General features: G+C 58.0%; 1 protein-coding gene across 1 annotated transcript in view; it reads left to right on the top strand.

Annotated features, from left to right (window-relative positions):
• The window catches only part of DLL1 (delta like canonical Notch ligand 1), a 20,496-nt gene extending 13,234 nt beyond the window's left edge, over positions 1-7,262 (top strand). The window contains 11 exon segments of the mRNA XM_014447962.1: positions 244-314; positions 317-430; positions 907-967; positions 1,147-1,404; positions 3,130-3,190; positions 3,631-3,761; positions 3,872-4,041; positions 4,149-4,365; positions 5,240-6,017; positions 6,396-6,510; positions 6,653-7,262. Coding sequence (XP_014303448.1) covers positions 244-314; positions 317-430; positions 907-967; positions 1,147-1,404; positions 3,130-3,190; positions 3,631-3,761; positions 3,872-4,041; positions 4,149-4,365; positions 5,240-6,017; positions 6,396-6,510; positions 6,653-6,688 — 2,012 coding nt within the window. The 3' untranslated portion in view covers positions 6,689-7,262.
• Positions 7,263-14,810: the final 7,548 nt, after the last annotated feature.

The raw sequence follows: 14,810 nt of genomic DNA, 5'->3' as shown, positions 1-14,810 counted from the left end.
AAAAAAATAGCTCCCGAGTCTTTCTGTTCCAGACAAAAAGCTAAAACACAATGGCAGAGACACGAAGAAAAAGTTGTCCAATCTTTTCTATCCCTCCTCCACGAGAGTGTACACAACATTGCCCTCGCGCCGGTCTATCTATCGACGGGATGTCCGTATAAAACTCCCTACATACCAACGTGGAATGGCTCCGCGTTGCTGCTCAGCCTGATATACTCTGCACGCCGTCCCCCCTGCCCTCAGCCCGGACTTTTACCCATATGTCCATCAAGCCCTTCCGGGACAGCTTGTCGCCCGAGCCCCCCTGGACCCTACGGCACCGCCCGCCCCGCCGGTGCTTGAAGTAGGCTCCTTCAGCCTCCCCGACGGCGCGGGCGCCCACTCCGCCTTCAGCAACCCCATCCGCTTCCCGCTGGGCTTCACCTGGCCGGTGAGCGGCACCTGCGCGGGCTGGGGCGCGGCCCCGGCCGGCGGCGGGTGACAGCGGGGGCGGGTGAGGCCCAGAGGGGGGACGGACCCTCCCGTGTCGGATCTCTGTGCCCAGCCCCGGTCCCACGAGCCCTTCCGTGGGAAGGCCCGAGGCTCCTGCTGAGTTGGGCTGGTCGCGGCCAGCCTTGCGCGTGGCACCCCAGGCCCTCCGCGTGGGTCCACCGCCTGCAGACCAGGACAGCCCCGCCTGCTGCGCGCAGTCTTTTTTTTTTTCCTTTTTTTTTTTAAAGTGATATCCTGTACTAACAGGCTGAAAAAACACGCCAGGAAATCACTCTTTAAAAAGTTCTTCCATTTCCTTGAGGAAAGTGAAAACACCACCCAGGTCGCTAGCAGCCACAGGCCTCCCTGATGTGCCCCCAAAGCTCAGTGTTTAAGAGAAGGTTCTAGTTTTCCTTGTCTCCCCGCTTCTCCCAGGGCACCTTCTCTCTGATCATCGAAGCTCTGCACACAGATTCTCCCGACGACCTCGCCACAGGTAAACACAACCCCCCAAGCCCCAGCACTCTGCGAACCCCTGTGCCTGTGGCTGAGTCCTGGACCCTTACTCTGCACAGAGCCACCGGGCAGCGGGTCTCCGTCCCCCTCGCAGGGTGGTCCTCCCTGCCCTGTCCAGCCTCCAGGTGCAGTCAGCACTCACAGGCACCTCTCCTGCAGAAAACCCCGAGCGGCTCATCAGCCGGCTGGCCACACAGAGGCACCTGACGGTGGGTGAGGAGTGGTCCCAGGACCTGCACAGCAGCGGCCGTGCTGACCTCAAGTACTCCTATCGCTTCGTGTGCGACGAGCACTACTACGGGGAGGGCTGCTCAGTCTTCTGCCGCCCCCGGGATGATGCCTTCGGCCACTTCACCTGTGGGGAGCGGGGCGAGAAGGTGTGCAACCCTGGCTGGAGGGGCCAGTACTGCACCGAAGGTGGGTCCAGGGTCCGAGGGCTGCTCCCCTCAGCTTACCCCCTTCCCAGGGAGGGGAGGGGCGTTCTGTGCGCCGGGATCCAGGCTGTTAGCACTAGAGAGGGGTTCCTCGGGGAGACCGAGTCTGGGGAGCCCTGGAGACCTGCCAGAACTTCAGTCAGCTGGTCTCGGGGTTGGGGTCAACTCAGACATTTTAACTTCCGCTATGGGAAGCTGCCCTTCTTAATCAGGGAGGATTTTGGAGACAGGCCAGGGGTCAGGAAGTCAGTGAGGGAAAGGGGGGAGGAAGGAAGGGAGGAACAGAGGGCAGCATGGGGTGTTGGCGTTGGTGTGTTGGCCGCTGTGAGCCAGTTCTCTGCTGGGGCAGCATCTCAGTGGAAAGTGCTAATTCTTTCTGAAGTTGGGGCACTTGGCCTCTTCCCAGAGCTCGTGTGTTTGCAAACACCCATGTGATGTGCACAGGCTGTCTGGCGTTGTCACCCGTGGGGTGGGTGCATGCGGAGGCCGGGGTACCAGGCTTGCGTGGGGGGGGGACCCGCCCGGCACCTCGTCTAGGAAAGAAATGCCTTTACAAGGGACCTAGGCCTCCTGCCCTGCATTCGGCTCTCCTGGCAGCCAGGGCAGACCAGCAGCTGCTCTGCAGCACAGGGAACCAGAGCTGGGGAGTGGGGGCTGTGAGGACCCTGCAGGCCCCTGGGCCTGGTTCAGCTGGACCCTGGCAGGCCTCTCCCCAGCCTGCTACGTACCCCCTGCTGCCTGCACAGCCAGGGGTCGGGTTTCCCTGCAGTCAGGGTGGGTCCTGGAGCTCCCAGACCCCAGGGAACCGTCCTTCTCCTGCCCTGGGGCGGGCAGCCTAGCGGGAGGTGCGCTCTCGAGTGGGTCTGTGCCTGGGGCGTGCGTGCCCTTCACTCTCCACCAGCTCCTTAAGCACTTGGAGTTCCACTCTGGCCCGAGCGGCTCTGTTGTCCTAAAAACTTGTGGAGCGGCTTGTTAATGAGTTTCATAACCAGGCATAACCAGACCAGGAAGCCAGCCAGCCCCCGCCTCCCCGCCCCCCCTCCGCCCCCCAGGGCCAGGCCTGCTGCTCCCTTCCCCACTGTCCTCTCTCTTCTTCACTGTGGGGTAGCCACAAACTCAAACTTTTTTCTTCTTATTCAAACACTGGAGTCTCTCCCCGCCCCCAGCCCGCGCGTGCCATCCATTAGATCCCGGCAGGGATAGGCGCAGGGACGCACGCCGGCTCCCATTGGCGGAAAGGGCGCGCGTGCATGTGTGTGTGTGGTGTGTACACGCCGGGGTGTGTGGGGTGGGGGCCGGGTGAGGGCCGTATTGTTGCACGGGGCAGCTGCTGGGAGAGAGCAGACAATGGAGCAGCTGTCCTGCCCTGGTCCCTGCAGACCAGCTGTCCACCCTTATCGACACACACACTTTCTGGGTATTAAGAGGTGGAGCTTTGTGCATAGAATTGGGAAGTGGGGGAGGAGATGGGGAAGGACTTCTGACCCTCTCTCAGAAGAAAAGGGGATGGGGTGGGGGTGGGGGCTTCCTCCATCTTTTGTCCCTGAGCGGCTGTGTTAAGAAGAATGCTCGCCCGCCCGGCTGAGTAAAGTCCATGGTTACCAGGCAGGACGGAGATTAGTTCAGGGGCCAGAGGGAGCCAGGCGAGTGCGGCCGCGGCCCTGTGGCCCTGGGAGCGCAGCTTGACCCCGTATTTTCTTTGCTGCAGCAATCTGCCTGCCCGGATGCGATGAGCAGCACGGGTTTTGTGACAAGCCAGGGGAATGCAAGTAAGTCTGCAAAAGCCGTTTTCTCTGCCTCGTTGTCCTTGTACAGCGAGTGTGTGTGTAGACTCTCCAGGTGACCACTTGTGAAATGCGTGAGAATAGCTGTTGGGGCTGTTATTCAGGTGTTTCTACCCCCTACGTGTATGGAAGTGTAAGGCCACGGCTTGTCAGTCTGCTCGGCTCCCTGGTTGTGGGAACTTACAGACAGCAGCTGAAAAAATGACAGTTTACTTGGGGTCAGACTTGGGGTGCATTAGAATCCCCTGGGGAGCTGCCAGATGACCCCAGGAGGCAGACCCTGGGGGCCCTAGGAGAGTCCCCTTCTTGTCTGTTTGAGAACCAGGTGCAGGTGCTGCTGGGAGGCAGTTTCCTGTGAGCGGGAAATGCTTTGTGCCCCTGGGCAAAGGTCGATGCCCCCCTGACCCTGTCCTCTCTCCCCTCAGGTGCCGAGTGGGCTGGCAGGGCCGCTACTGTGACCAGTGCATTCGGTACCCGGGCTGTCTCCATGGCACCTGCCAGCAGCCCTGGCAGTGCACCTGCCAGGAGGGCTGGGGGGGACTCTTCTGCAATCAGGGTGAGCCTCCTGTTCCCTGCAGGCGGCCAGGGCTCCAGCTCCTCCCTGGGAAGGTGCAGACTTCCCCGCCTGACCTTGGACTTCCCTCCTCTTCCTGTCCCACCCCTCAGACCTCAACTACTGCACACACCACAAGCCCTGCAGGAACGGGGCCACCTGCACCAACACGGGCCAGGGGAGCTACACCTGCTCCTGCCGGCCTGGGTACACCGGGGCCACCTGCGAGGACGAGGTGGACGAGTGCGGGCCCAGCCCCTGCAGGAATGGGGGCAGCTGCACGGTGAGTCTGGGCGCACGGGTCGGGCGCCGCGTGGTCCCTGGCTGGACACAGACCCCACGGGTCAGCGGAGCAGCTTTAAGGAGCTTTTCATCTTCCCCGTCACGTAGGATCTCGAGAACGGCTTCTCCTGCACCTGTGCACCCGGCTTCTACGGCAGCGTCTGCGAGCTGAGCGCCATGGCCTGTGCGGACGGGCCTTGCTTCAATGGGGGGCGCTGCTCCGACAACCCTGAGGGAGGCTACACCTGCCACTGCCCCGCAGGCTTTTCCGGCTTCAACTGCGAGAAGAAGGTGGACGCCTGCAGTTCCTCGCCCTGTGCCAATGGTAAGGGCAGCCCACGGAGGCCTCGTCGCGGGCTCACATTTAACCTCAGGCCAGGCCCGTGACTTTGCGAACCACCTTGAGCTTACGGAGCCCTTAAATCTGAACACAGAGACACACTGTAGGGATGTTGCAGGGGGAGCCTGGAGGGAGGGCACAGAGCTCGCTTGGGTCCCACGCCCCTCCCCGGAGTGCCTGGGAGCAGGCCCCGCTGCCCAGGCGGCGTGCCACCCTCCAGCCAGCCACCTGGTTTGGAGGGAAGCCCAGCCCTGCACTGTCACCCAGGTAGCCGTCTTGTGTTGGTGTGTCTGCGGGGAAATGTGGGTGGGACACCCTAAGCACCTCACAGGAAGGGCAGCAGGCCCCCGACAGGCCGGCCTTTCTGGAAGCTTCCAGAGCTTCACCCTTAGGACAGCCCCGGGAGCCTCCCGATGGAGGAGGCGTGTCAATCGCTCGGATGGTGAGCCGTCCTGTGGCCACGCTCTGGTCCTGTGGACCCGGAAGGCCCCATGCCCTACTCTCAGCAGCAGCGGGCTCCGTGAGGACACGACCCTGCTTCCCCCTCTCACCCTGCTCCCTCCTGGGCTCGTAGCTGGGCTGCTCGTCGTCTCTGTGACCTGGTCCCTCGTTGGGCGGCTGTTGGGCGCCGGGAGGCAGGCGGGGTTGTGCACCCGCCCGACACAGCATAGCCACTCTGGGGCCACGAGTGGCGTTGTCATCAGTCACGGAGCCAGCGGCTCCCCCGTGGATCTGAGGGAGGCAGAGGGTTCCTTGCCTTGAGCTGCAACCCCCTTCAAGCCACAGGCTGTCTGTCTGTCCCGGTCTCTCCTGTGGGTCCCGCCGCGGCAGGACACAGCCCGTGCTCCCTGTGTTTCAGGTGCGCAGTGTGTGGACCTGGGCGACGCCTACATGTGCCGCTGCCGGGCCGGTTTCTCGGGGCGGCACTGCCAGGACAACGTGGACGACTGCGCCTCCTCCCCGTGTGCCCACGGCGGCACCTGCCGGGACGGTGTGAACGAGTTCTCTTGCACCTGCCCGCCCGGCTACAGCGGCAGGAACTGCAGCACGCCCATCAGCCGGTGCGAGCACGCGCCCTGCCACAACGGCGCCACCTGCCACGAGAGGGCCCGCCGCTACCTGTGCGAGTGCGCCCGGGGCTACGGGGGCCCCAACTGCCAGTTCCTGCTCCCTGAGCCGCCGCCCCCGGCCCCCGAGGAGTACATGGAGGCCGGGCCCTTCCCCTGGGTAGCCGTCTGCGCGGGCGCGATCCTGGTGCTCGTGCTGCTGCTGGGCTGTGCGGCCGCAGGGGTCTGCGTGCGGCTGAGGCTGCAGAAGGGCCCGCCCCTGGCCGACCCCTGCCACGGGGAGACGGAGACCATGAACAATCTGGCCAGCTGCCAGCGGGAGAAGGACGTGTCCGTCAGCATCATCGGGGCCACGCAGATCAAGAACACCAACAAGAAGGTGGACTTCCACGGGGACCACGGCAGCGGCAAGAACGGCCCCAAGGCCCGCTACCCCGGCGTGGACTATAACCTGGTGCCCGAGCCCAAGGGCGAGGATGCCGCCTCCAGGGACCCCCACAGCAAGCGTGATGCCAAGTGCCAGCTGCAGGGCTCTCCTGGGGAGGAGAAGAGCACCCCGACACTCAGGGGGTGAGTGCTGTGCGTCAGGAGGGTCGTCGGGGAGGCCACCTGGGGAGGGCTCGCCGACACTCGGGCGTGCTTTGAGCCAAGCTGGGCGAGGGTGTTCTCTGAGCTCTGGTTCAAACATGTTTGCCTGGCCGGTGTGGCTCAGTGGATTGAGCATCGACCTATGAACCAGGAGGTCACAGTTTGATTCCCGGTCAGGGCACATGCCCGGGTTGTGGGCTCCATCCCCAGGGTGGGTCATGCAGGAGCCGATTCATGATTCTCTTTCATCATTGATGTTTCTATCTCTCTCTCCCATTCTCACTTCCTCTCTGGAATCAATAGATTTAAAAGGAAATGTTCGCACATGCTTACTGTGGTTCTGTTTTATTTTCCTTTCAGTAGGGATGCATCTGAAAGGAAAAGGCGGGACTCTGTGTACTCTACTTCAAAAGACACCAAGTACCAGTCGGTGTTCGTCATATCGGAGAAGGACGAGTGTGTCATAGCCACTGAGGTGGGTGTGGGCACGGCCCTTGAAGGCACGTACGGACTGCCAATCTGGACTTCGAGCTAACTTCCCGTTCTGTCTTGTTGGCCCCTCTAGGTGTAAAATTGAGGTGATATGGCAAAATTCCCGTTTCTCTTAAACTACATAGAATTCCAAGGATCTATGCCCCAACGGATGCTGCTGAGAGGGAAAAGGAGGCCTTCGCGACGGCGGTGGGACGAGGCCCCAGAGGTCAGCCAGCGGGGGGCTGCAGGCTCGGGCTGCTCCAGGACGCCTGTTGCACTCTGCTTTTCGCGACGTCTCCATTGCACTATGGACAGTTGCTTCTAAGAAATATATATTTAAATGAGTGGATTAATGACGACATGAGACGCATGCACTGCCCGGAGTGTATATTTTGGATTCTTATGAGCCAGTCTTTCTTGAATTAGAACCACAAACACTGCCTTTATCGTCCTTTTTGATACTAAAATGTGTTTTTTTTTTCTAGGTGGGAAAAGATGTGTGTTATTTTTTGGACTTGTAAAAATATTTTTCATGATATCTGTAAAGCTTGAGTATTTTGTGATGTTCATTTTTTTATAATTTAAATTTTTGGTAAATATGTACAAAGGCACTTCGGGTCTATGTGACTATATTTTTTGTATATAAATGTATTTATGGAATATTGTGCAAATGTTATTTGAGTTTTTTACTGTTTTGTTAATGAAGAAATTCCTTTTTAAAATATTTTTCCAAAATAAATATTATGAATGGCGGCCTGTGGCGTGCTGGCTTTCTGCGCGAGGCCCCGAGAACAGACACAGCGGGGCCCCTGGTGTTCCGTTTCTAACATCTGTTCTGGTTCCCTTGGATCGAGCGAAAGCCACCTTCCTGGCTCCTGGGCCCATTCAGAGGACCTCCAGCTGTCACTGTGGGGACAGCCGAGGAGCAGCCCTGACGGAAGCAGCCCCGGCTACTTGGCGACCCGGCCGCCCTCCTTCCATCTTCCTTCCCAAGGACGGAACAGACACCATGAGGAATGTTCACGGCAAAGACTCTGACTTAGAGAGATACCGATTCTCGGTTGGTTTGTGGGTTCATTTCCAGTTAATTCAAAAGAGTTAGTTGCCTTCTAATTCAATCCAGTTGTGATGGGTTAGCCGACAGTAATAAGATTACCAGCGCTTGCTGCAGGCCAGGCCCCGGGTACGCCCTCTGTGAGCCATCTCGCCGGTCCTGAGAGTGATGTCATTGCTGGTCATGCAGAGGGAACAGGTGTGGGGAGTGAAGTGACTTGTGCAGGTTTTTCCCCCCCAAAAATGTATTTTTATTGATTTCAGAGATGAAGGGAGGGAGGGGTAGAGAGAGAGAGAGAGACATCAATGATGAGAGAATCATTGATCGGCTGTCTCCTGCACGCCCCACACTGGGGATCGAGCTGGCAACCTGGGCCTGTGCCCTGACTGGGAATTGAATCAGGGACCTCTTGGTTCATAGATCGATGCTCAGCCACTGAGCCACGCCGGCCAGGCTTGGGCAGGGTTTGTAAGTGGCAGTGTCAACCTTGAAGTCTGGGAAGCTGGCTCCATGCGCCGAGTGACCCTTAGTCATCGTCAGAAACGCCGCTGCTTTGAGAGCGAGACCCACCGCTGGTGTCTTAGGTGGTTCCAAGGACGGGTGCAGGTGTCGGCCCTCAGACTCGGGTGTATTTCTGGGTTGGAGGGAACCGACCGGCAGACTCCCTGGTCCCAGGGACAGGAGGTCTTTGCACTGGTCCTGACTGTACAATCAGAAGTTCAGGGATCTTCCTGAGGAGGAGAGGCCGGTGTGTGTGTGTGTGTGTGTGTGTGTGTGTGTGTGTGTGGTGGAGATGGTAGGCTGAGACCAACAGCACCCCTGCACGCTAGGTGGCTGGTGCTTTTGTATCTGAAGCAGAACCTGACCCTCCAGCCACCTGGCTTTGGCTTTGAATAAGCTTCTAAGTCAAGGACTCTGCAGACAACTCGGCCACGGGAGGAAAGACCAAGGGAGGGAGGATGTCAGCGGCAGGCTCCCAGCCCCTCCTCCCCCACCTGCCCCTCGCTGACCGGTTCTCTCTGTCGTCGGGCTCTGGCGAAGGGTGGGTGAGCTCGTGTACGACCGTTAACCTGGAGCAATGGTTGAGCACTTCCTTTTACTTTCAGAAGTGACAGATATGGGAAATAAAGTAAGTGGCTCATCTATTTCCAAGACTATGGGCTCTGCTGAGACTCCTGTCACGTCCATTCTGTGAAAGAGGAAGAACCTCCAAGTTCTATCAGGTAACCTCCCTTTCATCCTCCCGGCCTCCTGCCAATCAGAGATATGCTTGTCTTTCCTCCAGGGCCCGCAAGGAACCTGCCTGAGGAACAAAGTGAGACCCCCCGGCAGCGTGGGGGTCCCAGCGCTCTGTGGATGAGGCTCCCACGTCCTGGCAACGACGCTTTAACTGGACGTGTAATCAGTTGGTCTCTCCGTTTCTGGGTTTATGTCATTTGTGGCAGGAAATCCAGGTACCAGCCGCATAAACGTACGGGCGTTAGGGACCAGCTGTGCCCATCACGCCAGGCAGTGCCCAGCATGGTCAGCCTTGGGTCATGTGCTCCCAGTGCCAAGTGTGCTACTGGGAGTGAGAAAGGAAGGCACAGCCACGCGCTCACAGCCCGAGTTAAAAATAGCCCAGGAGCCAGGCCGAGCTCCGGGTCCAGTTCTGGGAAGTGGCTGGCCCCTCCCAGCTGCCTGGCTCCGCGCTCCAGGCTCCACGGCCGGGCCTTCGGGGAAACCAGTGGGGAAGGTGAAGCTCCTTTTCCTTGTTTTTTTCTTCTTTAACTTTTCACTTGGTCATATGTTTGAACCTCCAGAAACGTTGTGAGAATACTACAAAGATTCTCGCCATCACCACGCTGTCTGTCGGTCACCCCGTGTCTGTCGGCTGTCTGCGGCTAGGATGCTGAACCGCCAGTGGGGACATCTAAACCACTTCTAGTCACGTGAACGACTGGGTCTTGAACCCTCAACCGTGTGGCGTGCGGGTCAACGCCCCAACCCACCGAGCCCACGGGCCAAGGCCGGCATCACTGCTCTCGCGTGGGTCACGGTCGCTCTGTGGCTGTCGTGGCGCTGCCTGGCCTCTGCGCTGCCTGACCGCCCGAGCGCCTCACTCTCAAGCCGCCGCCGTGCTCTGCCTGCGAAGCTGTCTTCTCAGCGGTGGCGGCAGCAACTGTGTTTCTAACTTTGTGGCTCCGTGAACCTCAACGCCACGAGCAGTCCCCGAGATGTACACGGGATGACCTATGTCGGAGCCGCAGGGAGGGGCTCCATGTCAATCACGCATTCTGACGTGCCTCCACACTCGTGCTTCCCACGGTGGATTCCGGGCACGTTGAACAGACAGGCCCACGGAACCACTGAGGAGGGAGTTTTGCAAAGAAAATGGAACTTGAGTCTGATCAGACCGGCCAATCTTCCTAGTTCACAGAAGGACAGGGGACAAGGAACACGGTCTGGACATGGCTGGGATCTGCCCAGCGAGTCCAGGCAGCGGCACGAGGAGAAGGAAAGGCCTGGGGACTCACGTACTAGGAGACGTGGCGATTAAAAACGGTTAAAGCAAACCCTTCAAGCCGATTGGAGGAATGTGAGCTGATAGTATTATACATTTGAATGATATTAAAGTATGTTTAAATGTTTTAGGTGTGAAGTTATTACTGCTGAGCTAAACAAAAAAGAGTCCTTCACTTTTAGAGAAAATTTCTGAAATACATATGGATGAAACATTGCCATGTCCGGATTTGCTTTGAAGTAGCCTGAGACGGGTTATGTTGGCCAGTGGGCTGCGGGTGGCGGTCCTGGAGCCAGCATTGAAAGAACGTACCTCGGGGAGACACTCAGACACGTGCCAGGAGTTACTGCTCTGTCCGATAGAGATTTGGGGAGTTTTCCATCTTTGCACATGAATTCTCAGATCAGAAATCTTGCAAGACCAAAAGCCAAACAAATCAAATGGTTGAGATGCAGGGGTCTGGTTCAGACCCAGGCTCTGTCCGCGTGGCCAGGCACTCGTGACTGCTCACTCTCCTCGTCCACGGAGCCACCAAAGGCTCCCCAAAGCCCAGCCTGAGGGAGCCATTCCCTGCTCAGAACCAGCCAACAGCTTCCCACGGCTTTGAGCGCAGAGTTCAAAACCCTTAATGTGGTTGGGCAGGCCTTCGGTGATGCGGCTCCGGTCTCTGTTTTATGTTATCCCCACATGGGCTGCTGGCACGTGGCTCTCCACCCTCCCAGTCCTGAGACTCCCATGTGACCTTCCATCCACTGTGCTCTCACTTGGAGATGCCGGCCCAGGGAAGCCCTTGCTGGACCTCCCTGACCCGGTACCTGCCCTGCCTTCCCATGCCCTCCTGGCTCGGTCAGCAGGTGTGTTATTTGTTTCAGGGCTGTGTCCTGGGAGACGGCTGAGCAGAGCCAGCAGCTTGTTAGCTGCACCCAGTCCCAGCGGTGGTGCCTGAGCCAGAGAGGGCCAACCCCCGGGAGCGTGCGTGTGCACACACACACTCACACATGCACACATGCACACATTCACATATACACACACTCATACATGCACACACACATCCGCACATACATACACAGACACTCACACATGCACACATTCATACACACACTCACACATGCACACATGCACACACTCACATATACACACACTCATACATGCACACACATTCGCACATACATACACAGACACTCACACATGCACACATACACACACTCACACATACACACACTCATACACACACTCACACATTCGCACATACACACATGCACACTCACACTCGCACACACATACACACTCATACACACACACTCATACATACTCTCACACATACATATACACTCTCATACACACTCACATACACACGGGGGGACATGTGTAAAAGTGGGCAAGGACGCTGATCACAAAGGAAGTTTTATTCTGTGTTCACGCTTCTCAATGTCACTCCTAGTTTGGGGCCATAACATGAAGCCGGATACTGGTATCATCTGGGGGGAGGGCCATGTCACTTTGCTGTTATTCTAATAAAAACACGGTCACCTGGACGCAGTGTAGGCCGTGAGGGCGTTTGCTTGGCCTCCAGCACACAAAGTGATATGCAGCCCGCATTTCCTCAACGTGAGTTTCACAGAGAAGCTACGAGGAGGTTAAATGGTCTTTCTGCTGAGCTGAGCGTCTGCAGAAGGTCGAAGTGGAAGCCAGCACTTCGAGGGACCTGAGAGCAGGTGTGGGGGCCAGGCCTCAGCACCCGTGGGCAGGGGCGTCTCACACCGGCCGGGCGTGAATATTCCCATTTTAGGGAACCTCTCTGACCCACCTCACTTTCCTCCTGGGAGGTGGAAAGTTGTCCTCCGTGATTTCTTGGCAAGAAGCCTTGAAAAACAACACGCCCTCCCTCTCATCTTTCTTGTTTCTGAAGGAAACATCAACTGCTCCGGCAAACGTTGCGTGGTAACTCCGGCCGACACGGGCACGAGGACCTGGAAGTTAAGCCATCTCGTTTGGGGTCTCTGACACCTCCTTCCTCTCGGACAGCCAAGTCTGTGCCGTGGGCACTGGCTTTACCGCTATCACAGCGGAATCAGTGTTAACAAAAGGTCTGTTTCTAAGTTACCTTGAACTTTGAAGGAGTGGAGCAGAGGAACGGGTCTGCGTGCAGCCCCGGGCACCACGACTGGGCTCCGTGAGCACTCATCTGTGCAGGCAGAACTGGGCCTGAGGCTTTCGGCCATTTGGTCGGCCATTGAACCCAGCGACCACAACCCGGGGACGGGAAAGGCAGGGCACGCTGCGTGAGGTCTGTGACCGGGACGGCGGCAGGTCCTTTAAGACTGAGAATGAGTTTGTTTGACTGAATTTCAGCCCTTTCTTAGAAAAAAACTTTGTCATAAAAAATCAAGTTATATGCAGTATTAAAAGGGGCATATTTATAAGGGAAAAACATCCTATATTTGGGTCTTTCACTTAAGATGAAAAAGCAATGCTAGGTGCCTTTCTGTTTCCCAAAGTCAGGTTCTTTTCTTAAAAAAATATATTTTTATTGATTTTAGAGAGAAAGGAAGGGAAAGGGATAGAGAGATAGAAATATCAATGAGAGAAACATCGATTGGCTGCCTCCTGCATGCCCCGTACAAGAGATTGAGCCCACAACCCGGGCATGTGACCTAGAACCAGTGACCTCTTGATCCATAGGTCGACGCTCAATCACTGAGCCACACCAGCCGGGCTAAGGTCAAGTTCTTTTGACCCAGGATGTGGCTTGTCCAGCCGCCCAACACCTGGTCACTCCTTCTGTGGCTGGAAGTCCTTTCCCATCAGGGGTGACACTGCTCTGTGGTCCTCACTGGCCCCCATAGCAGTGCTAGGGCGGGAGGGGGGGCAGGCCAGCATGACCCTGAGGTGGACACTGAGACTGCCCACAGCTCAGCGGAGCCAGAGGAGCAGGCCACGGCAGGCGTGGTGGGCGTGGGGTGTAGGCAGCACCCCCACGGGAGGCCCGCACTGTGCCGCTCCTTTGTGGCCAGTAGCCATGGTCCCTCACCCCCCGGCAGCTTGAGTCAGGGCAGCCGGCCCTGTGGCATCGCCCCAAACCCAACACCTGTTCTCAAGCTATTTCCACCTGACCGAGGCGAGACAGGCCTGGAGCAATTGTCCAACTAATTGGGAATATTTTAAAGTAATTCAGACCCTAAACCCAATATTCTGGCTCAAACGACCAGATCACCTGGGTTAAACGAACCTGTTACTAGAAGCCACCTTGGTGTTGTGAGGGAGACTCCCATAAGGACAGACATTGTTATGCCAGAAACAGAAGGCTCAGGACTGGACCTGAGCCGCGTGGTCTTGTGCCCCTGACACCTGTCTCGGCCACAGGAGGCGGGGCCAGCACCACCACTGCTGGTCCCATCACGGCTGAGTCAGCGCGAGGCGGGCCGAGGCCACAGCTGCTCAGGAGCCGTCTCCTTCCTCCAGCTCCCAGGGACCCCGCCACCCAGACGACCAGTGGCTGAGGCCTGGGACCCCCTTTGGGAGGAAGCCCGCCTCCTCTGAGCTCTTCTCGCGGGAGAGGCCAGCGTCACCCTGCTCTCGGAGGCCTGTTCTGCCGGCTCCCACCACGCCTGCCTCGTTCAGTCCTCTTCTCAGACATGAGGTTGAAGCCCAAGGTCACACGGCAACAGAGGCTGACCCCGGGATGTCTGACGGTTCTCCCACAATGAAGGGCTCCATCTAAACATCTTTCCAAAACGGTTTCTAACGCGTGACAATGATTCGGTCTCTGTGCTTGTGAGAATCTTGGATCTAGGTGAAGGCACATTCCCAGCCTATGGGCAGGGGAGCTGAGGCTGGGCCTGCGGTGGCTCTGTGTGCAGGCTCCATGCATCTGCTGGCTCACCCCTTCCAGAGTCTTCCGGAACGTCCCAGGCAGGGGCTGCGGCTTTATAACTGCCCCGTGGCGGCCCTCCCTCCTGGGCTGAGCTCCCTGCAGACTCTCTGCTCCTTTCCCATCTCTGGTGCCTTCTCTCCTGGGATCCAATTGGGTGGGGGGGACGGGGAACGGAGAGCGTTGTCCTCCCAGGGTGTTGGCAGTGCCCTGAGGGCACCCCGAGAATATCCCATGAGGCCGAGTCACAGTGGCTCCCATGTCCCAGCAGAGATGGGCCCTGCCAGGCTGCGGGTGAGGGGGCCAGAGAGGATGCGACGGGTGGCTCCCAGCGGTGTGGGGGGTGGCTCTGTTCTGCAACCTGCCTCTCAGGCCCATTGTTTTAGCAACAATGGGTGCCACCAACAGTGTCCTCAGAACCCGGAGAATTTCTGCAGGAAAAGCGCCCATTCTCCCCTCCAGGCGAGAACAGGAACAGGTGCGGGGCAGCTGCCCTGACTCACGGCTCTTCTGCTTTCCACTGTGTTTCTGGGGGGAACCCAAGGCTTTCAGGGCATTTTGCTCTGAAATATTCAAAGAATGTTTCTTGCTTTTTCCAGTTACAGCCACGGTCTCATGGAATATTTCTTATAGAGACTGAGTCCTGAGACCTGCAGCAAACCAGAGAGGCACCAGCGAGGGGAGTGAAAGCCTGAGTCATGAGCCCACAGCTGCTTTGAAGTAGTGGTTGGCGGTGGCCGGTGGATCAGTGGTTAGAGCACCGGCCTGCGCATGGAAGGGTCGCTGGTTTGATTCCCCGTCAAGGACCTGAGCTGCAGGTTTCAAACCCCACCCTGGTCCGGGCGGGTGTAGGAGGCAACCAATCAATGTGTC

Source organism: Myotis lucifugus, unplaced genomic scaffold (genome assembly GCF_000147115.1).
Source record: "Myotis lucifugus unplaced genomic scaffold, Myoluc2.0 scaffold_733, whole genome shotgun sequence".
Lineage (NCBI taxonomy): Eukaryota > Metazoa > Chordata > Mammalia > Chiroptera > Vespertilionidae > Myotis > Myotis lucifugus.
Note: the sequence above shows the minus strand (reverse complement) of the source record. Positions and strands in the feature narration are given on the sequence as shown.